This window comes from Berghia stephanieae, chromosome 2, assembly GCF_034508935.2.
Source record: "Berghia stephanieae isolate SIO BIC M18660-M18661 chromosome 2, UCSD_Bste_1.3, whole genome shotgun sequence".
Lineage (NCBI taxonomy): Eukaryota > Metazoa > Mollusca > Gastropoda > Nudibranchia > Aeolidiidae > Berghia > Berghia stephanieae.
Window position 1 is genome coordinate 26,338,343 of NC_088361.1, and position 25,811 is coordinate 26,364,153.

Sequence of the window (25,811 nt, forward strand, 5' to 3'; positions counted from 1 at the left end):
ATGTTCCGTTTGTTTGAAAGGATTTCCATATAACAATAATCCATGATGAATTGAGTTTTCAGACCTACAAATAAGTGAACGTCGCGTCGGTTGCTCACAAATTGAAAAGAAGATTTCATGTTCCAATCGTTGTGCTCCTGTTTCTCAATTAAAACAAATGCAAAAATGAATTCTAAAAAAAACAGTTTATTGTTCAATTGCAGCATCTATTTTGTTCAAATTTTCATACAATATCTTATATAGATAGCTCTTGTATAGCGCCACTGTAGCAAAGTATAAATTTTTATATTGTTATTATTATAACTATTTTTATTTTAAAATTTAATTACTTTTACACTTACAGCAGTTGGCATGTCAAACGAATGTTGATAGTGAAATTGTACAACGATTCTTGACAATGACACTAAATTGTAGGTTGGTATTTAATAATTTGTAACATCAATATCTACCGAAAATTGTTAAATTAACAATTAATTATGCTTATTTGTGGTATGTGGTATTGTGGTATGGCACTCGCTTTAGGAACGGAAGGTCCTGGGTTCGAGCCTAGCTAGTCGCATAGTTGAGTTCTTGGAAAAGGCTCTTTACTCACATTCTCTCACCGTATTCAAGTGTAAAATATGTACCTGGCCGTTAAAATGTCTCTGTCGGGAAAACAATTGTAATATCGTCTAACAGACGTCATGTTTCGCCGGTAAAATATTTGAAATCAAAGTAAATACAAAACAATTTCACAAAGATAATTTTATTTGGTTTAAAACAGCAGGTAACTCGGAAACAGTAGACGACAACATGGCGGTGTTCATTCAGGGCATGTTGGTGCGAAAGGGTCTGTTATAAGAATTTGCGCTTTCACGATTGTCACAAAAACATTCATTATAATTCCTTCTTTGCGTCATTTTCAAAGTCGAAATATCAGGGTATTTTACAAAAATGTACACCATCCCCGATGTTATGACTGACCAATTGCAATATAACTAAGCATGCATGTTGTTTACTAAATCCTCTTTGATATGATATAAAATTTTGACTCTAACACCAAGTTAAACAATAGTAATTTTGCGCCCAAAAATGTACCTGGCCTCGCGGGCGAGGACGAGAGACGCATGCGCACAACCAACATGACGTTCTCTCTCTAATAACTTTTCCGCCGGTGATGTCACAGACTATGGGTGACGTCCAATCAAGGGACGCTACTCTTCCGCTAATCTCATTCCCTATTGAGAACTTTCCTTTTTAGCCCTAATAATAACTTCGCACGAAGTTCGAGGTTTGAGAGTTTTTGACAAGACGAGGGTCATTTAAACCGATTGATATTTGAAGGACGAGTTTTCTGGCCAAATTTGTAAATACGTCTCTTTCAAGAATACGATAGATGAACGAAACCTAACTTTCTTATTTTTTACTTTACATTATATTTCAACCAGCGTTTGAGGCCGTGGGTGACAATAATTGAAAATATTGGAGCAAAACTAAAAAAAAAAAATTATTAAGCTGATGTGAGCCGAGAAACATGATTGAACCTGATCGTGTAATACAGAACTCGCTAGATTCTCACACGCCGACTTCCAGCACGATCTGCTATACGGCATGCTAGAGCATAGTGGCCGAATTTTATCTATAGATAGAACGAAGTTGACGTCACTCAGGTCTTTGTTACTGTTTTCTTGCCAACCGTGTTTATGAGTAATATTATCACTGAACTGTATTAACCAGACTATAAACATTCATGGTTACACATAGTTTTGTGTGTTGGTCCGTTTCTACTTCCGGATGGCAATGTTGTGAGCGTCTTAGCCAAGCGCACAATATCTATATAATAGGGCGTTACCTCCCATAAGTATCGGATTTCGGCACGTTCGTTTTTAGCATGCTTTTTGGCTTCTCCCGTGCGCGTCCTAGAATCGAGCGAGTACTCTGAAATATTAAGATTTTGTAATTTTCAGGATCTTGTTTGCCCCGGAAAAAATAAACAAATTGAGTTGAGGAGTCAAATTATCAGTGATTTTTAAAAAAGAAATACCAGATCATTCTGTCGTGTACTGACAAATTGCCGTTTAACATTTTGGTCAGAAAGATTTTATCTACTGCATATTTCTTTGGGTTAAGATGATACTCAACTCGTGAAAAATTAATATTAAAGATACTCAACTCGTGAAAAATTAATATTAAAGCTTAACTATTTGATGATCCTAATGGAAAATTTAATTTAGTATCAGATTAACAAATAACAAGGCATTCCACATTCTTGGTGATGCATTTATTCATTCAATAGACTTAAAATAAAAACCTTAACAACAAACATTCTAACACAATGCATTTGTAAGTAAATAAATATCTTAAAGTATTAATTAATCAATTAGAGAACTTAAGTTGAATCTTTTATTATTTCAAATTAAATTTAGAATCGATGCGGGTAAATGGATTTCAAACTTCGAAAGAAGGTAAAAATTTACATATCATTTAATTTAGTCAGTTAGATTTCTTGGATTTAACAATATTTAACACGTGAGGCAGTTAAAATGAAGTCTCGGGTATGACATTCTGACTAGTTGGGAGAAGGGTCATTTTTATAGGTTGACCTATGAAATTCAAGTTTTCTGGTCAAAATGTAAAAAATCTGTTTTGCCGTCGGAAAGCAATATTAGTGACTGTTATTTCTTTGTCACTTCACAATATTTATTTTCGTCTACCAAATTTGGAAAATGGGATTTGGCCAGTCTGGACAGGAATATTCATTGGAAATCCACACATTCCAATGAGTGTTTCTGTGTGTAAATGTGTTGATGTGTCAGGGAAAGGGTTTATTACGAACGTGACCATAAATGCAGGTCTGACATCAGAAAGCAATTATGGGCCTAGTTTAACATTGCTGTAATGGACAATTTTTTACGTCATTTATTGAGATTTCCAATACAACAATGAGCCCATAATGAATGAGGTTGTCAGACCTGCAAATAAGTGCACATCGCTTTGTTACAAAATATGAACATATTCTTTTATAGATTTACTTGTAGATATCCCGAAATGGTTTTTATTACATGAAGACTAGCACAGGTTTAATTGATGAAAACACGAAGCTAATTAAAAACAAAATAAACATCAAAATATTTAAAAATATTCATAAAATATACAGCAGTTACAAACAATGCTATATATAGTAGGGGGAATTAGGTCCAAAAAACCCTTGAATTGTGCAAACAGGGTTGAAAGCATGAAAATTACATATGTTGTAGAATATGAAAAACCCTATAATTTATGATATAGAACCACTCTGAGAGATCAGTATTAGTTGAGATACAAGGTTTTTAAGATGAGAAAATTTTGAAATGGACGACAATAATTTCTTTCATTTTTATTGTGTAAACATTCGAGGCAAGCCGACCAAAGGTTGTTTTACGTCATCCTTTGGATTCCCATTGGTGACTATTTTTAGCGTCGAAGCGGATGTTTTCCTTTCCCTTTACTTTCGATTCATGAACCATACAAATTATTTAATCGTAAATATTATTCAATTTCACGTCTAGCGAGCAATATTCTATAATATGAGATTTTTTTTGCATCTGATTTAATAAGTATAATCAATTGCTCTAAAACGGACGGGCAGACGGGAAGACTAGCAGAGGGGTAGACAAAACAGACTTGCAGAACACAGCTCAATAAATGCCGATAACCGGTGTTGACAAAGGACAGTGATTCTTCTCCCCTCCTCCTGTTTTCTTTTCTTTCCAAAAATACTGCTATAATCATTTTACGTGAGTTAAAACCTATTTCGGTCAAACTTGATGACAGTAAAGAGTCAGCATACCACTTACATTGCTATAATTATCATCATCATCAACCACTATGATGCTGTAATGTGGCAAGTTATTTACTTTACGTTATTTACCTCAAAGGGACAATGGGAGAATGTTCTATTTGTACTGGTGTGTCCTTATGTAAGGCACTGCACACATTTTGCCTGCTGATGATGGGTCTTTCACAGAAAGAATGAAGAAAGAAAGAAGAGAGAGAGAGAGAGAGAGAGAGAGAGAGAGAGAGAGAGAGAGAGAGAGAGAGATAATGAAAGAATATTGCATATGCCTAATAAAGGAATGCGTTTGCATGATTTCAGATACACATACAATAGCAAAAAGAACTGCTCCCAGAGACTGGGACAAGTGTTTGATATGCCAACAAGATAACACAGACCGTTTATAATGTCCCTCTAAGTCGAGGGGGTATGACAAAGGGCAAGGCTATGAAACTCTTTTTGAAGATTAAACACAATTCAATTCTTTGGTTTGTGATGAAAACAAGTTGGATGTATCTATTTTTTTAAATTCATCAGAAAGAAATGAGATTATTGAAAGCTTAAAACAAAATTATGCTAAGTGGCATAAGATTTGTCGTGTAACATTTAATGCCAACAAAATTAGGCGATTAGAATGAAAGAAATCTAAAAGAATTGCCCTACAAGAATTCCAACTTCGTCATTTGACTTGGTGGAGTCACCAAATGAATATATTTCGCAACCCACGAGAATAATGAGACAACGTTCAAAATTAGAGATTGGCTGTAATAATATACGTGCTTTTTTTGTAAAAACATGGAATCGGGAGTACTCCATTCTGTAATGACAACATATATGGAAGAAAATATTCATGAAATAGCGTTATCTATAAAAGATTCTGATATGTTGTCATTTATTGCCGCAGGAAATTTAGTCGCTCAGGAAGCACGCCACCGCCCTATACCATAAAATTTGTCATGCACGATACTTAAAAAAACAAGCTTTAAAAGATACCTGGATACCTCTGTATAGAGCTTTTAGACTTGGTGTAGTCTCCTTCGCTCCTCCTCATCTATTAATGATTGGACCAATTTTTATAATTGAACTTGTTTCCTAGGGTGTTGCTTATCTCCAACTCTGCTTTGAATTTATTCAAATTTTGTGCTGATACTGTGGTTTCTTGCAGTTTATTCCAGTTATTTACAATTCTAGATGAAAGATGTCACTGCTGATGATACTAATGATGTTACAGTTCTTGAAAGAAGTCGAGCTTTTGCTAACATTGTATCTTTTATAGAAAAGAACCCTGCAACAAATGTGACGATGGACATGAACCACTGTGGAGCTTATTTCCAGAATTTTCAAAAGTGTCCCAAAAACTCATCAAATGTTCATGTAAGAGAGAATGTATCAGCACCCGATGCAAGTGTTTAAGGTCCGGTTTGCCTTGCACGGACTTGTGAAGATGTGGGGTGTGTGTGTGTGTGTGTGTGTGGGTGGGTGGGGGGGGGGGGTAATGAGTAAAATTCTCTCTCTCTCTCTCTCTCTCTCTCTTCCTCTCTTCCTCTCTTCCGCTCACTCCCTCCCCCCCCCCCCCCCCCCCTCTCTCTCCCTATTTTATCTACTAGTTAGGTTAGTACAGTAATGAGTAAAATTCTCTCTCTCTCTCGCTCTCTTTCTCTCTCTCTCTCTCTCTCTCTCTCTCTCTCCGTCTATCCCGCTCACTCCCTCTCCTCCCTCTCCCCCATCTCCCGCTTTTATCTACTAGTTACAACATGGAATAAACATCAGTTAGCTACCGTAAATGGTTACCGGTATATTTAACGTTTTAGAATCCTGTCGCTTATTTTGATTTCGTTGTACAGAAGATGGGACTCGTCTCTTTGAATGTTGTTAATCTTAACATCAGCAATATCTTTGTGAAAACTTTCAAAATTGTCCCATCCATCATTTCCTAACATTCGATTAGCATACTTTATTATTCTATTTATTTTTATTACTTCAGATTTTTTTACAATTTCCACCCCAATCAACTACACAGAAACAACGAAGACTTACAATGCAAGATTTAAAACAAAGATAAAATTGTTTTGATGAGTTATCCAGTCTAATCTTTCATTGACAATTATACCGAGATATTTATACTCCTCTACCCTCTCTACATTTTCGTTTTTAATAATTATATTTTCATGATGTTACCGTCTTTCCTAAAATCAAATATAATTTCTTTAGTTTTCTTTACATTAAGTTCTAGTTATTATCACACCATTCAACAAATCTTTTAATTTCGTTATAATAATTCAATACATCACCTCCTGTTGTCATCAATGCCTGAATGGCGGTATCGTCGGCATGCTTTAAAATATATTTATATTACTTGCGCCGCTTATGCAGTCATTTGAGTATATAACGAAAAGTATTGGAGCAAGAACAGTTCCTTGGGGTGCTCAATGTAGGTGTAGAAGATTCAACTTTGTTGTTCTCATTATCCGTGAGGGAAATGAATTGTGGTCGGTCTGTCAAGAATTCTATTACCCAGAGTGCAATAGAAAGATTCACCCCCATAGACAGTAGTTTAAGGATTAGTAGGTGAGGCTGGATAGTGTTGAATGCACTCGAAAAATCGACGAAGAGGGTTCTGACATACCCATCATGCTAGGGGATTTTTTTTCTGTAAGTCCATCTCGGGGAAAGTCCGAGAAAACCCAGGCGTCAGCTTAGTGCACGCGGTGCAAAGTGATCAACACAGTTATAGACAAAGTTTCTTGTACAATGTAAAAATTGATGAGATGCCGACAAGATGGCTCGAACGTGGGTCCACCTGGTAGGACTGCAATGTCTCTTCCACTCGACCAGCTCTCCCCACAGGCTATTAGATGTGCAGATAAATAACACGATTCATGCATTTTTGCCTTTTAAAATAGTCTATACAAGTCCCGATCACGTCGCGAACTTATGAACCGGTCATTGGAGCAAAGTTCGGATTCCGAAACACAAGAGTTCAAGAATTCCTTTATTTTTCCCCCAAATGATGTTGAATCCATTCTTTCAAATTGAAAAAGGCAATTGTTTTTAAAATACAACTCATTAATTATCTATTGTTTCAGTTTTTATTTAGGGACTTATTGTAACATTTTACAGGCGTCACGTCACGTCTTGCCCTTCGTGTTAAATATTGCAGTCGGTTTGGGACCCATTGTGAATTACATGGAGTATGTTCAGTGGATATTGAGCACATATTTGCAGGTCTGATAACCGAACACAATGATGGGTTTGATCTAACAGTTTTGTTGTTTTGTTTTGTTTTCTTTTCTTTTCTTTTCTTTTGTTGTTGTTTTTTGTTTTGTTTTTGTTTGTTTTATATAAACCTCAGGAATGAGAGACATCCAACGTTTGCCGTCACTTTGCCAGTTTACTTTTTACAGGCGTCACGTCACGTCTTGCCCTTCGTGTTAAATATTGCAGTCGATTTGGGACCCATTGTGAATTACATGGAGTATGTTCAGTGGATATTGAGCACATATTTGCAGGTCTGATAACCGAACACAATGATGGGTTTGATCTAACCGTTTTGTTGATTTGTTTTGTTTTGTTTTCTTTTCTTTTGTTGTTGTTTTTTGTTTTGTTTTTGTTTGTTTTATATAAACCTCAGGAATGAGAGACATCCAACGTTTGCCGTCACTTTGCCAGTTTACTTTTATCTTCTTCTCAAATATATATACACACTACACACAGGCATATGGATATTGACATTAAAGTTATTGACCTTTTAAAACATTTAAAACGAATATATGAAAATAAAATATGGGTAAATAAGTTATCAATAAACCGTGAAATAGATATATCGTTGCATACAATAACAACAAAAGAATAAATATATAAATACACCTACAAGTAATAATCAATATCTGATAGAATGAAAGAAAAATCATGAAACATTGATTTGATATGACTTAATAATCCTAGTAAACTCATAGATGGAAGTGGATTTAGACAGTATTCAATACTAAATATAAAGTCGCTGCCTTTGATTATGGATCATCGAAGAGGCCTCAAGCATCATCGTTGATGATAGTTTAATCGGCATTATGTGAAAAAAATAATGTTAGATAATAATAATAATAATAATAATAATAATAATAATAATAATAATAATAATAATAATAATAATAATAATAATAATAATAATAATAGTAATCATAACAATAACAATAATAATAATAATAATAATAATAATAATAATAATAATAATAATAATAATAATAAATAATAATGATGATGATGATGAGGATGATGATGATGATGATGATGATGATGATGATGATGATGATGATGATAATAATTATAATAATAATAATAATAATACTAATAATAATAATAATAATAATAATAATAATAATAATAATAATAATAATAATAATAATAATAACAGTAATAATAGTAAAAACAATAATATTAATAATAATAATAATAATAATAATAATAATAATAATAATAATAATAATAATAATAATAATAATAATAATAATGATAAAACTAATAATGATGATGATAAATGTGATGATGATATAATAATAATAATAATAATAATAATAATAATAATAATAATAATAATAATAATAATAATAATAAGAAGAAGAAGAAGAAGAAGAAGAAGAAGAAGAAGAAGAAGAAGAAGAAGAAGAAGAAGAAGAAGAAGAAGAAGAGGAAGAAGAAGAAGAAGAATTGTAATGGACACTATTTCGCATTGGTTTGACATGACTTTTATAGAGCGCAATATCCACTTAACGTGCTCAAAGTGCTTTACAAAGGGTACCCTGACCAACAGCAACACGAAACATATAGAATGAGACATGACGCCTGTTTAGGCGATATTACCATTTTTCCGAAAGATATAACGCTATTAACGGCCATCGCCATTTTACACCTGAGTACGGTGATAGAATATGAGTAAAGAGTCTTTACAAAGCGACGAGCGAACTATCCGATCCAAGTGTCATACCACAAGACCTTCTTCTTCTTCTTCTAGGTTCCATGCCTGGTCCAGGCTTCGGATACTGCATGAATTATCTCTCTCCATTCCTCCCTGTCTCTTGCTTTTTCAAACAGCTCTTGGATTGTTAGGTTGGTGAAGCCCTTCAGTTGGTCTATGAGTGTTTTCTTTGTCTCCCCCGGGCGCGTTTACCAGGTATTTTTCCACAACTTGCCAGGTATTCATTCTTATCTTTCCTTACTATGTGTCCGAAAAAGGATAGTTGTCGATCCACTATTAAGGGCATTAGTTTCCTTTGTTGGTATGTTTGTTTTAGCACTTCTTCGTTCGTTTTATGTGCAGTATACGATATTCTCTGCATCCTTCTCAAGCACCACATTTCAAAAGCTTCAATGTTCTTTTGTGTTTCTGCATTTGTAGTCCAGCTTTCGCATCCGTATAACAAGATTGGCCACACGTAGCACTTCAAGACTCGGAATCTAATCCCGAACGACATCTGTTTGTTTTTCAAAATGTTTCCCAGGTCCATGAAGGCCTGTTTGGCTTGAGTTATTCTTGCTCGTATGTCTCGGTTACATCTTCCATCTGTTGCCACTATTGAACCTAGGTATTTAAAACTTTCTACGTTGGTAAGTTGCTCGCCGTGAATCGTTATATTGCAGGTGTTGTTGTTTTCGGGGTTTTTCTGTATTACCATGCATTCCGTTTTGGTGATATTCACTTCCATTCCCTTGGCTTCACTATCTACTACCACTTTGTCAACAATCTTTTGAAGTTGGATTTCTGATGTTGCAATGAGTACCGTATCGTCTGCGTATCTTATATTATTTATGTTGTGACCTCCTACTTTTATTCCCTCCATATTATTTATGCCCCTCATGATTGTTTCTTGGTATAGATTAAACAGATCTGGTGAGGCAACACACCCTTGACGGACTCCTTTCTTAATAGGAATGGAATTTCCTGTAGAGTTTCCGATTTTGATAGATGCCTGCTGGGTGTAGTATAATGTTTGCATGAGTCTGAGGTCTTTCTCATCAGCGCCAATGGAGAGCAGTTGTTTTAGTATTTCTTCGTGGCGTACTCTATCAAAAGCTTTTTTGTAGTCGACAAAACAGAGCTATAGTGGGGTCTGAACCTGTATAGCTCTTTCACTTAAAACACATAGCCGAAAAAGCATTTTTTAAACTCTGTAACATTGATATAAAAATGACTTGCACTTAAGATTCGGCCTCATTTTACATTCTCTGTGTAGAGAATACTTCTACAGGTCAAATGCCTCTATCTTTATAGATGATATTGTTGTGTTTTTAATTCTTGGATCCCGTCCTGGGTTGGACAAGAGAAGCTGACGCACAACCCTACCCGACATCCCAACAAAGGAGAACGCCGTATTAAATCTACTTGAAGGGGAGATCGCAGAGGGACGGGACGGACAACTGGCATAAATATTTTGCCAAATGATGCAATAACTAAACATACTTTATAAATATCGTTTATTCAGCTTTTATCTTGTATGACGCAAAATATTGTCCATTACAACAATGTTAAACTAGGCCCTTAATTGGGTTCGGTTATCAGACCTGCATATATGTACACGTAGAATCTTTTCCGATTTTATTGTCGAATACAAGTGTGAGTAAAAATTCTTTTATTCGCTCTTCATTAATTTCATCGTTAAAAATAGTCCTGTTTTAAAAACTCTTTGGGTATCAGGGATATCGTCGGTTTTAGCAAACTTCTGTTATCAAACCAAGAAATAACAGGAAAACGCCTGATTGGTCGGGAGAATATTGAATATAAGATCAAATGATTTTCAATTAAAGTTTAAATCTGATTCTCCCCCTAGGACACCAGTACATGGGGTGGGGGGGGGGGGGGTAAGGATTTGAGAGAAGGATATCGGGAGAAACAGAACAGTGAGATAAGATAGAGAATGAGAGAGGAAGGTGAAGAGAGAGAGAAAGAAAGAGAGAGAGAGAGAGAGAGAGAGAGAGAGAGAGAGAGAGAGAGGAATTAATCATGGATATGCCTTGAATTCTATAGTCATTTATTTTTATTGTTCAAAAAGTACGAGTCTATAATTAAATATTATTGTGTATTAAATTATCCACCTGTTATTTGAATACAAAATCTAGACTTTTTGATTCGGACATGTTTAAGCAAGCCTCGATTAAGAAGAATTGATGTAAATGTTTTTGATACAAACGGCAATCACTTTCATCTTTTCTTTATCATCCAAGCAAAATATTACTATTACTTTAAAAACCATTTCATCTCAGGAAAATTGATCTCTGCCTGATCAAGTCTGTCTGCCAGGTCCCAGACAGCTTAATCGGTAGATTTATTAATGGCCAGAAAATGATAACTTCAGAGAAGTCGAGACATCGTTAAACGGATCTGTGAATACTAAGCTGCTAAAAAGATGTGGACTACAAAACTAAACAATGATTGTGTCAAAATGAATGAAAATAACAGCTTCGAAAACAGAATAAAACACCAAACCCCTCTTCAGCTTACAACAAAAACAGTAAATGTAGTTCTTCGCGTTTTTTTTTGGAACTTTTGTTATTTTCTGAAGAATATTTGAGCTCGAAACGTTCCACGTTTAATATTTTGTTCTTTTTATGTTTTTAAAGCTGTTATATTCATTTTTGTACATTACTTTACACAGATCTGTACTAATCACATTGCAATTCTTTATATAGACGGCTAGGCATTGTTTCCTTGATTATGTTGCTGGAAATAATCATACGCGAGGTTTTTATAAAGCACAATATCCACTATATGTGTTCAAAGCCGTTCAGAGGGGATCCTAAGCCAACAAGAACACTTAACATGTTGGACGGGACATGACAAGGCGCTGTTCTAATTTGGCTTCGTCAAAAAAAAAAGCTGAAGCGGCCTCGTACTTATTTTACACCTGAGTATCATGAGAAGATATGATTAGAGAGCCTGTTCCAAGGACTCAACCTTGCGCCGTCCAAAGCAGGACTCGAACATCCCATTTACAGGTCTCAATTCGAATGCCATACCACTTGACCACAAAGCCGCACTAGCGTGATGATTTCAGATTTGGCTTTGGGCAGCAGTTTCTAATGGTTCTCACATTACTATGTTATGACGATCTTATCCAGGACGCAAAATCATTGCCTCAATCGTGTACGAACGCGAGCCCGCCAGGAAGCTTCGTCACAATGCACCGTTCATCTAGATGCTCTGCGGCTTCGGGCTCTTGACCACAATGAGTTCATGTTGGACAGGTGACAAACCCCCACTGATGAAGTGACCGAAGCCGATTTGCTGCCACCCAATGTTTCCTCTTGGTGTGGGAATAGCCTGGCAACTACTCCCCCAGTTTCGAGGAGTCAATGTCCCCGTCCCCTCGAGGGATTGAATTCGTCCAAACCGACTTTCATCTAGTATATGCAGCACTGTCCAAAGTCAGGGAAGCTATGTGCAAGGGTTGACAGGACTTATTTCGGCTTGAAACAGGACCACTATTCATTATGCGCTTGAGAAGGCTCTCAATTCCCTCTCTTTTTGATCTTATTAAGCCATTTATTTGTAATCGTCTCCCGTCGGACATCGGGGCTGCAATTACCGTGCCTCATTCTCTAGGCGTTGTTACCAATGTTCCCGACACTATGTGCATGGACTTGCGAAGTTTTACATCCACCACTCAACGTTCTTGCTTCTCTCCAACACTGGAGCGCAATACTCCGCGATGGAATAGCTTAGTGCCAGGAGCGCTTGATTATTACCCCAAGTTGATCCCGCCAGCTTCCTCAGAAGACTTTTGCGGTGCTCTATCTTCCGGGCAACTCCTTCGAGATGCACCCGATAGGCAAAGCTGTGGCCCAGCGTAACCCTCGGGCATTTTGGATTCGGCTCGTATCGGAGAAGCTGGTCCCCGACGAGGACGTCCAGTTTACAGGTGTGCCAGCCACTGCATAGATGTAATGCAGTAGCCACTGTTTGGGAAGTGTTCATCTAAAGATACCACTTATCAAAGTAGGATTTGAGTCTGGTGACGTCCCCACTGAGTACGCTCCTCTCGAGACGGGTCCACAATTTATTTTGAGTAACGAGCACCCAATCGTCCGCGTATTCCAGCCTCAGGGAAAAAGTATTCGGCATGTCACTAATGTTGACATTAAACAACATTGGCGTCAGAACAGATCACAGAGGGACCCCATTCCTCAGTTTCCTGACTTTGCTCGTGGTGTCTTCCGGGCGACTTGGAATTGTCTTTCCCCTATGATTGAAGAAAACAACTTCAAGGTCATTTTGCACCTTCTGATTTTTGCAAGTTTGAGCATTAAGCCTTCGCTTAAAAACCGTATCGTACGCCACAGATAGGTCTATAAATACAGCACCAGTTTGCCGTTTCCATCCAACCCCTGTTTCAATATGCTCTATAAGGGCAATGACCTGCTCCCTGGTGCACCTCCCTTCCCTGAAGCCCGCCTGCTCGGGTGGCAGAGCAGCGTCTAGATTCAGTAGTCTACGCTCCAATTTTTTTTGCAGGCAGCTCAGAAGTGATATGGGTCTGCAACTGTCGGCCTCCCTCGCCGGTTTCCTTGGCTTCTGGATGGCAACTATCTTGGCTTGCTTCACACTTGCGGAAGCTTTCCTTTTGCAAGGACGTCAGACATTGCCTCTGTCAGTCAGACCTGTGCCCTGAGGCCCAGATGCGTCACCTTATTGGGATATATATACCGGCTAAATGCTGCACCCTGTCCAGTCCGACTCTTCGTCCAGAGGTAGCGTCTCCGCTTGAAAGATTAAACAGGAACCCGTTTGCTGCGTTTCTTTATATTCTTGGAAATTGTGTCTACCTCACATTCCGGTGCAGCTTTGGCAAAATTGATGTCCTATAATTTAGATAGAAACAAGTTTCTGTTACTGCCCTACAGAAACTGGAATAAACTCCTGACCATAAGCCCTTAAACTCCTAATAGAAGGAACAATTTTTATGTCACTCAGCTCGTTGTTATTGTTTTAGCCAGCCATTTTTACGAATCGTTCTCACTAAACTGTATTAATCAATCTATAAACGTTTAAGGTTACACATAGTTTTATGTGTTGGTACGTTTTGTCTGGCTAACGGATGTTGTGAGTTTCTTTTACTAAACGCACAGCATCAATAGGGTTCCAGAGCCAGTCAAATTCGGTCAATTTATTTTAAAATCATCGTTCTGGTCATAATAAAAAGAAAGCACTCATAGTCGACCCACTACGAACGTCTCATGAGACGTCAAAACACATTTATACAATAACGTGCATCACCCCTATAAAAAAACTATCACGTTGACAAGCCGTTCGACTTTTCTGTCGTGTTCTGTCAAAACACAGATTATATTTTAGCAAGAAAACGTTTAATTCATTAAATCAATAGATCAAAACGGCCCTCCACTCGTCAAAAATTCTAATGCTGAAGAGTTCAAAGATGGTTCCGGTTTAACTCTTTTGACAAGTTTGGTATTATTTAAATCTATCAGCATTATGAAATAAATGTTTTCTGGCAAAATAAAAATTGTTTTTTCAGTTTACTGCAATATTGAGTTGATCGATAACAATATATATCATGTGGAGCAATGCAGATTCTATGTCGTGACTTACTGGCATTAAGGACCTTGTCGAAATAGGTTTGCACTCCAGGTAAGTTTTCACAGGAATTGTTTGACTTTGAAAAAACATTTTTTGGCATGCCTTGGGTTCGTCCTCAACGATTCCAATAGCTCAGTTAGTAGAGTGCCCGCATCACAGGAAAAGAAATTGCATCGATTTTGTCGATATCCCCCCCCCCCCAGCCTACCTAGTAGGGATTGGGTTGTTGTGTCACGTAAACCTGGCGGAAAGTACTTTGAGATAGACTAAAGGACAGCAAACAATTGTCCTTGTCTGTTTAGCGGCAACAGGACTCGAGGTGATTTCCAATTCCCTGACCCTATGGCTGTGGAAGTTTGCTTTTAGGATAAAGGGGAGGGGGGGGGGGGCTCGTCCTAAACCTCTAGAATCAATAAATAAAATACGCAGTAACCATAGCCTTTTAACCAGTTAATTGTCGAATTCTGGGAAATAAGTCTATACAGATTTGGCCAGAAAACTCGTCCTTCAAATATCGATCCATTAAAATAACCCTTATTTTGGCAAAAACTCGAAAACCTTGGACCTCGCGAGATCCCAGATATGAGAATTTTTGCCATGATGAGAGTTATTTGTATCGATCGATATTTGAAGGGCGAATTTTCTAGCCAATTTTTAAAAAACACGTGTTTTACCAGAATTCTGCAGTTAACATGTTAAAACGCGTCTTGAAACATTACATAAAAAGGTCTTTTGTTTTTAAAAAGAAACAAAAACAAGGTGTCATGTCTTTGGACTGTCAAAACGAGATCAATACAAAGCTCTTGCTTTTAACTGGGATCATTTTACTGGCAAAGTAGAACTTTAACTACGTTCATTATTGATGCAGCAGACATCGAACCTTCAATCCGTGGTTGTTTCATCTGTCTCGTTTGCTTTTACATTGCCGTTTTATGGGCCCTCAAATGACATCACAAACAGCTACAAAATAACAATCTCATTAAATTTACTATTTGGCACCTCTCATCTTTTACATATGCTTCGTATTGTTCTTTTCCTCTATTCTCTGTTTATAGCTGTTTTGATCTTTTCGTTCTGTCCATTAAAAACATGTTTTTCTTTTTCTTTAAAATAAGGGTAAGAAAACTGCACGGAATGTAACATAAAAATGTTAGCGTTAAGCAAAATAAACCCAGAAGCCCATATCTGGGCTGTCGAACCTGCAGATAGATTATATAGGTAGTGTGGCTATGTGGTCTTGTGGCATGAGTCTCGCTTTTGGATCGGAAGGTCTCGAGTTCGAGCCTCACTCAGCGCATAGTTGAGTCCTTGAAAATGCTTTTTACTCACATTCTCTCACCATACTCAGGTATAAAATGAGTACTGGTCGTTAACAGCATTGTCTCTGTCGGGAAAAATTGTAATATCGCCTAATAGATGTCCCGTTCTACATATTACGTTGCTGTTGGTCACGAACCCCCTCTCCTGTAAAGCGCTTTGAGCACATTTAGTAGTATTGCTCTCTATATAAAAGCTCAAGGGTTTTTTTTCTCTCTTTTTTCATATATATTTTTTGTTGGCTGCAGCAGTGAAATCATCTTGTATATATTATATGTTATATATATATATATATATTATATATATATTTTATATATATATATATATATATATATATATAATATTAATACAGAAAAGGGGTTTGCCTATTTGCCTACGTTATTTTCATCTTTCTCAATCTTGTTTGTTTTCTGTTTTGTTTCGTCTCTGTAAATATACCCAGGTCATATTCAAATGAGATCATGTCCATGTAGCAAATTATATTGTCTTGTACATGAAAATACGACACTGAGGCCTTCCATGTACATAGGCCATAACGAAAACACACATGCGCGCGCGCACAGGCACACGCAAATAGGCAAGTAAACACACACGCACAAACATACACGCGCAGCGCATACACACTCACAAACTCACAAAAATACTGTTGCACACAGAATTATAAAATAAGTATGAAATTTTCATGGAAAATTTAAAGTTTCAAGGAAAATAGTGTAATTGGGAACTTCGGAAATAAAAAGATTTAATTTGTTTTTCATGTGAAATCAACATAACCCTGAGTCCATTCCGTAGAATATTTTTTCCTAAAATTAAAAGACTTATTTTTACTCTAAATGAATGAATATGGCTGCGCTGTTTCTTATGGACGCTTGCCGTGAACAATGTGTGTGTGTGTGTGTGTGTGTGTGTGTGTGTGTGTGTGTGTGTGTTACTTCGAGTGTTGCAGTCTGTTCTTAATATCCAATTAGTAATTTGTTTCCATATGTCTCTGTCCAGTGCAAGTCGTGTTCCTAGCTTTTAAATGTCATGTATGTAAAGGTGCTGAGGCAATTTGGTGTTTCCTTGTGTTGTTGAAATCAGTTCTCCGGTTGTTGTTTCTAAATATATTTGATACTTTGAGATCTTGATTCAATGTTGTTGGAAGTGAAGTTGGTTTATTATTTTGGTTTATTATTATTTGTTTATGACATAAACTTTCTTCTTCGAAAATATCACAGTGAAAATAAACTGAACCAGACGGGAGCTAAGAAAAGAGTGATTCCAAGCTTTTTATTTTTCAAAGATCGCTTGCTTGAGGCAAATTCTATTTTAAAAGATTAGATTAAAATTCCCTTCATTCACCCCCAAGGGAACATTTGTCTTTAGGGTTTAATCCCAGGGCGGAAGACTGAAACAGCCCAGACGTCAGCCGCAGTGCAGCGCAAAAAATTGATCTATAGCGAGATGACCTGCTCAGGGCCACAGAGAACGGTGGGGTGGGAGAAGGGGGTGGGGGTGGGGGAAGAGAACACGGTACATTCCAAGCAAGAAAAACAGACCTTACCACTATTCCACGCTGCAACAATATTTAAAATCTTTTCTCAAACCTTATGGTAAGGCTTACGTTTATAGCTATAAAAACACCCATCGTTTTGTTTTCTTTTCCGTTTTCTTTAATTGACTACCGACACGTCCTGTTATATAAAACGTAATGAATTCTTTTATCTGACAATGGTGTCGGCACTGTGCCTCGTCTTGAAACGAAATCAAGTAATAGTGAGTGTTTTAGTGACAACGAATGAGTACCAGACGTTAGGCCGTGATGAATATTTCATGAGTGCTAGAATAACAAGGCGCCTTTCGGACGACGCCCGGTATGGAATGGAAATTGGGTTTCTTAGGGCTCTCGTGGGAATTAGATAAAGCCTTGTAACGCATAGTTATCGCGCAATCTGCAGCACTGAATGGATTTTAACAGTTGCTGGCTACCTTTTGGATAGAACACATTGTCTATCACAACATGTTTTCGCTATTGATACAATGCGTTTAGCTAATTACCCATAACATCCGCCAGCTGGATATAACGTATCAACGCACAAAAGTATGTGTAACCTTAAACGTTTATAGTCTGATGAATACAATTAATGTAGTGAGAACTACTCTTAACAGGGCTGGCTGAAAAACAATAACAAAGAATTGAGTGACTTTAATTTCGTTCCCTCTATATTGTTTTTAGCCAGCACATTTTTATGATTACTTCTCACTAAATTATATTAAACAGACTTTAACATCCAAGGGTACACATCGTTTGTTTGGGGGTTTTTTGTGTGTGTGTTGTTTTTTTTTTTTTTGTTTTGTTTTGTTTTGTTTTGTTTTTTTTTGTTTTTTTTTTTGTTGTTGTTGTGTAATTGTTCGTTAAATCCGGTTGGCGTATGTTGTGGGCACTTTACCCAAACGCACAGCATGGATTAATAAACAGACACAGCTACCCTTTTATCGCTGGGTAAACAGAGGGTGGCCTAATACAATATCATTTGCATCCGGGACATATAACAGGTCTTTGTGGAGTGCGTGCTCTGCCAACCGAGCTATTGAGACCAATTTTGAAAACAAATGCAAAAGTGAATTTTATTCTATCCTCACACAATGAATTTAATTTGTCAACTAAGAAAGATTCCTTTTTTAAAACTGCAAAATCACACTTTTATCTATGCCATTTTAAAAAGTTTGCTTGATAGTTTAACCTTTAAAGTATTGGTTTGAAATGATGATCATTCATTTGACAATGATATAACTTTAAATGGTTATAGTCTTAACTTAAACTATACGTTGGCATCCGCTTCATATAAGAAACAAAACCAGTTTCAGATAGTGGGTTAACTCGTAACCTTCGTAAACTCATCGTCTGAGCATATACTCCGTTAATAGGGCAGATCAGTCGTGATGTCATACCTTCAATTCTTACGGTTCCAAACTCATTGGAAGTGTAATGTAACCAGTCCTGGAGGACCAGGTTTGTGATCAGGGCATTCTCTCTCAGACGGTTTGCTTTCCAAGGCTAATGAGCCCAGTCTACCCATGGTTTATGTTCGAAGTTATCTTCTTCTAGGCAGGTTGCCAATCCAGCCAATGCTTGCGATTCCTGTCTAACCAGGTCGTTATTTTTTTTTTCCTCGAGGTTTACTCCTGAAGTCCTTCCTTGTAAAGGTATCCACAGGTCAGCGGTGCTGCAACCCTAGCGAGGATGGCAGATGGGTACACGATCTTGGTAAAGAGCCTCCCATGATTTGGTCCAGGGCTGTTTCAAAGCTACCCCATTACAGGGCATCCCCTTATCCACAACCTGAGGATCCGCCGGGTCTGAGCCTTAGGGCTAACCCACATCGGAGACTGACTCTGACGACCCGGCACTGTGGTCCTCTGCCGTCTTCTGGATAAAGATGTCGGGCACGGACAAAATACTATGAATAAAGAGAAGAGCCGCTAGACCTACCCATGCCAAGCACCGTCGCGTTCTTGGTATGGGTAGGTCTAGCGGCTCTTCTCTTTATTCTTAGTATTTTGTCCGTCCCGACATCTTTATCTAGAAGACGGCAGGGGACGGCAGTGCCGGGTCGTTGGAGTCAGTCTCCTGTGTGGGTTAGCCCTTATGCGCTTGATAACCACTCCTGGAATTAACAAGGTTCAACTGATCGGCATTATAGACAAGCATATTCTTAGACTAGAAAATAACATGGCATTGCTCTGACCAGAAATCAAATACACAAAGTATTTACGCAATACCCCGGAAGAGTGATTTTACACTTCCAATGGGATTGGAACCAGTTTTTGACATCACACTTTTATTCTCTATTTATAAGCCTGACATTTTGACGTCATTTATCTAAGTGCACCCCTACTTTCCTGTCGTCAGGAGTTCTAAGGAAAACAACCGATCCCATTGGTTAAACTGTTGAATACAGCTCACGATTTGCTTTCTTTTGGTGTGGTCTGGCCTTGTCATTTTGACACAATTTTTTAGTCAATAGAGTTTCCTTCTTCTTCTTCTTCTTCTTCTTCTTCTTCTTCTTCTTCTTCTTCTTCTTCTTCTTCTTCTTCTTCTTCTTCTTCTTCTTATTATTATTATTATTATTATTATTATTATTATTATTATTATTATTATTATTATTATTATTGTTGTTGTTGTTGTTGTTGTTGTTGTTATTATTATTATTATTATTATTATTATTATTATTATTATTATTATTATTATTATTATTATTATTATTATTATTATTATTTCCTTCACATGTTGTCCTACTGGCTAAAATCTATGGTCTTTTCAAGCTCGTACCTAGACCCATGGTGCTTCGACTTCAGTGTAGTCCTCTCAGGCCAAATGGTCGCTCTTTGTTCATTGTAGTCTGTACAGTCTTGCAAAACATGTGTGGCATCCCGCTTCCCCTCCCCACATTCACATAATGTCTTGTTTCTCCAATCTTAAATGATATAAATATATTGTATCGGAGACGGTTATGTCCGCAGCGAAGTCTGAAAATGGTAACTTGATCTTGTCATAAAACATCTCAAAAGATAATAGACAAAAGCCAATAGAAAGTTCGATATCGTTCATACTCGTATATTGTGTTGATTGAGTCTATCAGGTCTTCATGGAGGTCACTAAGGTTTTGGTTAGAAATTGTATACCACATTTCGGTTAAAATTGCATTAGACCACCTAAGTCTCGTAATATTGTAAGAAAATCTAAGAACACATACAAAAACTAGAGCATTTATATGGCGTAATATCCACTAAACGTGCTAAAAGCGCTTTACAATGGGTCCCTGACCAATAGCACACACGTAACGTATTGAACGAGACGTGACGCCTATTAGGCGATATTGCATTATTTTTCCCACAGAGACAACGTTGTAAACGGCCAGGTTCTCATTTTACACCTGAGTACGATGAGAGAATATGAGTAACGAGCCTTTTCGAAGGACTGAACTATGCGCCGAGCGATTCTCGAACCCGGGACCTTCCGATCCGAAAGCGAGTGTCATACCACACGACCACAACATTGTAAAACTGAATGGAATATAACACGGTAAATCATTAGTTTGCTAACCACATCCACAATCGGTCAAATATAATAACTTTATATAACCTTTTTATCTGACTCATATTTTAAAAGGCACAAGGAAGAAAGTTGGTGTTATTATAGTATTTAATACTCGGGCAGTTGTTTTTCTAAAGAATCGTGAGCCAACCCCTCTGATGTGGTTTTATTATTCAGAATGTAAAAATACTGTATGCCCATGCGTTTTACTTTGGAAATGACTGTTATTACAACAGAAGAGGCTCAATAAGGGATTTTCTCTCTGCAATCGTCTGTAGCTTTCTGCTTAAGTATGAATGAAACATAAGCTCCCAAATAATAGTTGTTATAATATTATGCGTGAAAGGAGCCTCACTTCCAGTATTGGCTTCCTTTCATAAAAGTCATTTAAGATCTTCGGCGTTAGACTGGTATTTTGCCGTACTCTGGAAAATCACGTATTTAAAAATTTGGCCAGAAAACTCGTCGTTCAAATATCGATTTATTTAAATGACGCTCATCTTGGCAAAAACTCTCAATCATGGGACTTTACGGAAGTTTTTGCCAAGATGAGTGTTCTTTTACTTTTAAGCGAATACAATTACCCTCATCTTGTCAAAAACTATCAAACATGGGACTTCAAGAAAGGACAGTTTTGACCAAATTTTTTAAAAATGTTTTAAACGAGTTTGGCAGATTATGTCGGAATGAGCAGATAAAAAAATTGAGCCGAAATGACCAAATTTGAAAAATTCATTCTTATTTTCATTTAAAATTTTTAAAAACAAAATCCAGTTTTCTCAAAAGAGACATTTAACTTTACTGAAATATATTGATTCTATGCGTTTAGATAAAATACTCACAACATACGCCAGTCGGATATACCGTACCAACACACAAAACTATGTGTAACATTGTACAAGTATGGTCTGATTTTATATAATTTAGTGAGAACTAATCACCAAATAGGTGTCTAAAACACAAAAACAAAGAGCTGAGTGGGGCCAATTTCGCTACTTCTATACGGAAAGCTTATACTGCATTTCAAAACCTCGAGTTAAACCCGACATTATACCAAATGGAGACGATCGGTCACATCTTTTATCATTTCGACCGGGGAATTATTCATTAAAATATCGATCGTTTATCATCATTTTCATCATCATCATCGACACCACAACCACCACCACCACCATCACCAACACCATTATCATCATCACCATCATCATCATCAGCATCATCATCATCATCACCATCATCATCATCATCATCATTATCATCAACATTATCGCCACTACCACCACTACCACCACCACTCCCAACACCACCACATCAATATCATCATCATCATCATCTTCATTATCGTCGTCGTCGTCGTGGTCGTCATTAAATTTTTGTGAGGGATCTGAGACAGACATTGACAAATATGAACCTCCAATCCTTCCAATCTTCTAATCGTCTCAGAAAGTCGATGTTTCTTTCATTTTATCTCTTCAATTCCGCGTCCTGGGATTTGTGGCATTGCCCGCCCATTGTCTACCTCTGCTTTTTTTTCATCAATTTTTCCTATCAAATTTTTTTCTCGATATTGCCCTTTTTGTATTGACGGAGGAATTTCAATCGTCTTTGATCATTTCGTTCTGTCCATTTAAAACATTTCTTATAACCCTAATGGAAAACCCTCAATATTTGCGGAGAAATAAAGGTTATTACGAACATTCAGTCATTTTACTATTGATACTATTGTGGAAATTAACATAGATCGAGACGAATCTTCTGAGCCAACAACGATCAAAATAGGTCCGGTAATAATCTCTGTCTGACTTTAGCAATAAGACGGCCAGATAGCGATTCCCAAGGTTCAATGACCGATCACAATGGTCTAGTCGAACGTAGACACCATTTCTACGTCCTCTCAAACTGTTTCTGTGCTTTCTCATAAGATCACATATACGCTACTTTCTACATTTGATAAGATGTTTAATGTATGAAGACTATAGGGAATGAGATTAGCGGAAGAGTAGCGTCCTTTGATTGGACGTCACCGGAGGAGAAGTTATTTGTCAACAAACCAACTACACGCCAAGCGCTCCAAATACAAAATTTATTATTCATATTTCTGTACAAAAATGCATAACGTTGATTATGATATGCATTTTTGTACAGAAATAGGAATAATAAATTTAATATTTGGAGCGCTTGGCTTGTAGTTGGGACGTTACTCTTCCGCTTATCTCCTTCCCTATATTAGGAAATTTAGTAGTTTTAGATTTAAAATGAAAATTTAATATTATTATGTTGACACACATTTTCTAGAGTTTACTTAGCCCAGAGAAAGTACCAGACGATTGGGGGGGGGGGGGGGAGGAGGGAAAATAACACCGATTTAGAGGCCAATTAGATTTTAACAGAACCACAACATGGTTTTAGGAATAAAAAGGTCATGTGAAACACCGGTGATCACAACAACCAGTAATCCAACAGGAAACACAAATATGAAATTACAAACTGATGCTATTTTGTTAGACTTCAGCAAAGCTTTCGACAAAGTCCACCATCATACATTGGCACTGAAAGTATGGGGATATGAAACAAAACATTCCAATGGATTATGTCCTTCTTGATCAATCGAAGACGGAGTGTTGTATACGGTACGTCCCTAGTGGTGTCTGGTGTTTTTCAGGCACAGTTCTCGACCCTCATATTCTTAATCTACATAAATGATTTGGCAGAAAGACTTACACAAGGAACCCAACTGAGATCGTTTGCAGACGACAGCCTTCTAAAACCGGCAATAAAAGCTAAACGTAACACAGAAATTCTTCAAGTCGATATAGATAGCTTACAATGCTTGGAAATAGAAAATAGCATCCCCAGAATTGTCAGGTTCTAAAATTCACATACAACAGGAAAATTCACCATACACAATGCATAACACCGCACTAGAAGAAGTAAGCAAGGCTTACAAGGAGTGACAAAAATTAACAAACTAAATTGGACAGATCCTGTTACAAACATATGTAAAAAAGCAAACTCTCTTTTGGCTTCCTCAGAATAAATTTATACGAAGCAGGGGAAAATTTAAGTGCTATAAAGCCTTTGTTATAACTACACTATTCCGATCGACCTTTGCAAGATGAACAGAAATATGGCCTACCATCCCTAACGGTATTACTTTTGTTTGCAAAAAGCGAAGATCTGAATCAACAACCAAAATATTTAAACTTGAGTTCATTTTATAGGTTTAGTTGGTGAGAAAGAATGCTTTAGCAGCAAAGGACAAAAATGTTGTATTATTGTTATCGTTATTATTATTATTATTATTATTATTATTATTATTATTATTATTATTATTATTATTATTATTATTATTATTATTAATATTATTATTATTATTATTATTATTATTATTATTATTATTATTATTATTATTATTATTATTATTATTATGTTATTATTTTTACTGTTATTATAATCATTATTATCAATATCATTCTCAGGTAGCAAAGTCAAAGAGCCACGTTACCCAGAGCCGAAATTCCTTCCACGCATGGTAAATGTGACAGTGAGAGAGGGTGCACGGGCAAAGCTTCCTTGTGCTGTTCATTTTGTGGGCACTCGACAAGTAAGTATAATAATATAATACCAAGTACGTATATCAAATCAAGTACGTAATCATACCAAGGAACAAAATGGATGTCATTCAGCTCTTTGTTATTGCTTTTAGACAGCCATTTTGGTGATTAGCGTTCACTCAATTATATCAATCAGACTATAAAGGTTCAAGGTCACAAGTTTGTGTTTTGATACGTTTATGTGCGGCTGGCTGGTTTTGTGAGTATTTTAACTAAGCGCATAGCATCAATATTTCAAGAATAGATGATATGCGCTTGGCTAAGAAGCTCACAACATTGCCATCCGGAAGAAAAAAGGATCAACACACAAAACTATGTGTAACCTTGAACGTTTATTGTCTGGTTAATACAGTTTAGTGAGAATTACTCATAAACGCGGGTGGTAAAAAGCAATAACAAAGACCTGAGTGACGTCAACTTCATACTATCTATAGATAGAACGAAGGTGACGTCACTCGGGTCTTTGTTATTGTCTTTATCCATTCAAGTTTATGGGTAATTGGATTCAATAATCTGATGTCACGTCGCCCAGTAACGGCGAGCAGCGTGGTTCTAATAAAAGAAAATTGGTACCTTTTATTCTTCATGCTGGCTAGAACTTTTCATATGTATTGTAATCAGAATGCATAAAAGTCAAAACATGATCATATTTATAATGTTTTTCTCTTCTGGATACACTTTTATGCTCGTCGGAGAAATATTGCATAAGGGCGTCAGCCATTGTTCCGATAGTTTACAGCCAGTTGCTAAGTTACTATGCGTCATTACGAGGGAAGTGACGTCATGACTGTTGAAGCGTATTCTCACTAAACTGTATATCCAGACTATGAACGTTCATCGTTCCACATAGTTCTGTGTGTTGGTCCGTCATATTTTCGGTGGCAATGTTGTGAGCTTCTTAGCCAAGGGCACAGGATCTATACCGCATATGTGCCCACCGTCTCAAATCCCGGAGTGTACCTAACCGCAGCCATCGTATACTTATAGATAGTATGCGCTTGGCTAAGAAGCTCATAACATTGCCATCCGGAAGTATAATGGATCAACACACAAAGCTGTGTGTATCCATGTACGTTTATAGTCGGGTTAAAACAGTTCAGTGAGCATTACTCATAAACGCGGATGGCAAAAAACAATAACAAAGACCTAAGTGATGTCATCTTCGAACTATCTATAGCCTGACACTGACCAAAAAAATGACTTCAAAAGACAAGTCTTTGGTCCCAAAAGAAAACAAATCGTGAGTTGTATTCAATAGTTAAACTAATGGAATCACTTGTTTCCTTGAACTCTACTAACATCTCCCTAGACGGTACAAAACCATATTAAGACGTCTTTTTTAGGTTTGTGGGCCGCCAAGTGAGTTGTTGTTAGCATTGCTCAAGGAAACAAGTGATCCCATCGGTTGAACTGTTGAATATAACT

The 25,811-nt window shown here is 37.0% G+C and overlaps 1 protein-coding gene across 1 annotated transcript in view; it reads left to right on the forward strand.

Annotated features, from left to right (window-relative positions):
• Window positions 1-25,811, forward strand: part of LOC144964584 (uncharacterized) — a 174,101-nt gene that overhangs the window by 127,700 nt on the left and 20,590 nt on the right. The window contains exon 3 of the mRNA XM_078899022.1: window positions 24,252-24,376. Coding sequence (XP_078755148.1) covers window positions 24,252-24,376 — 125 coding nt within the window. The remainder of the gene's footprint in view (window positions 1-24,251; window positions 24,377-25,811) is intronic.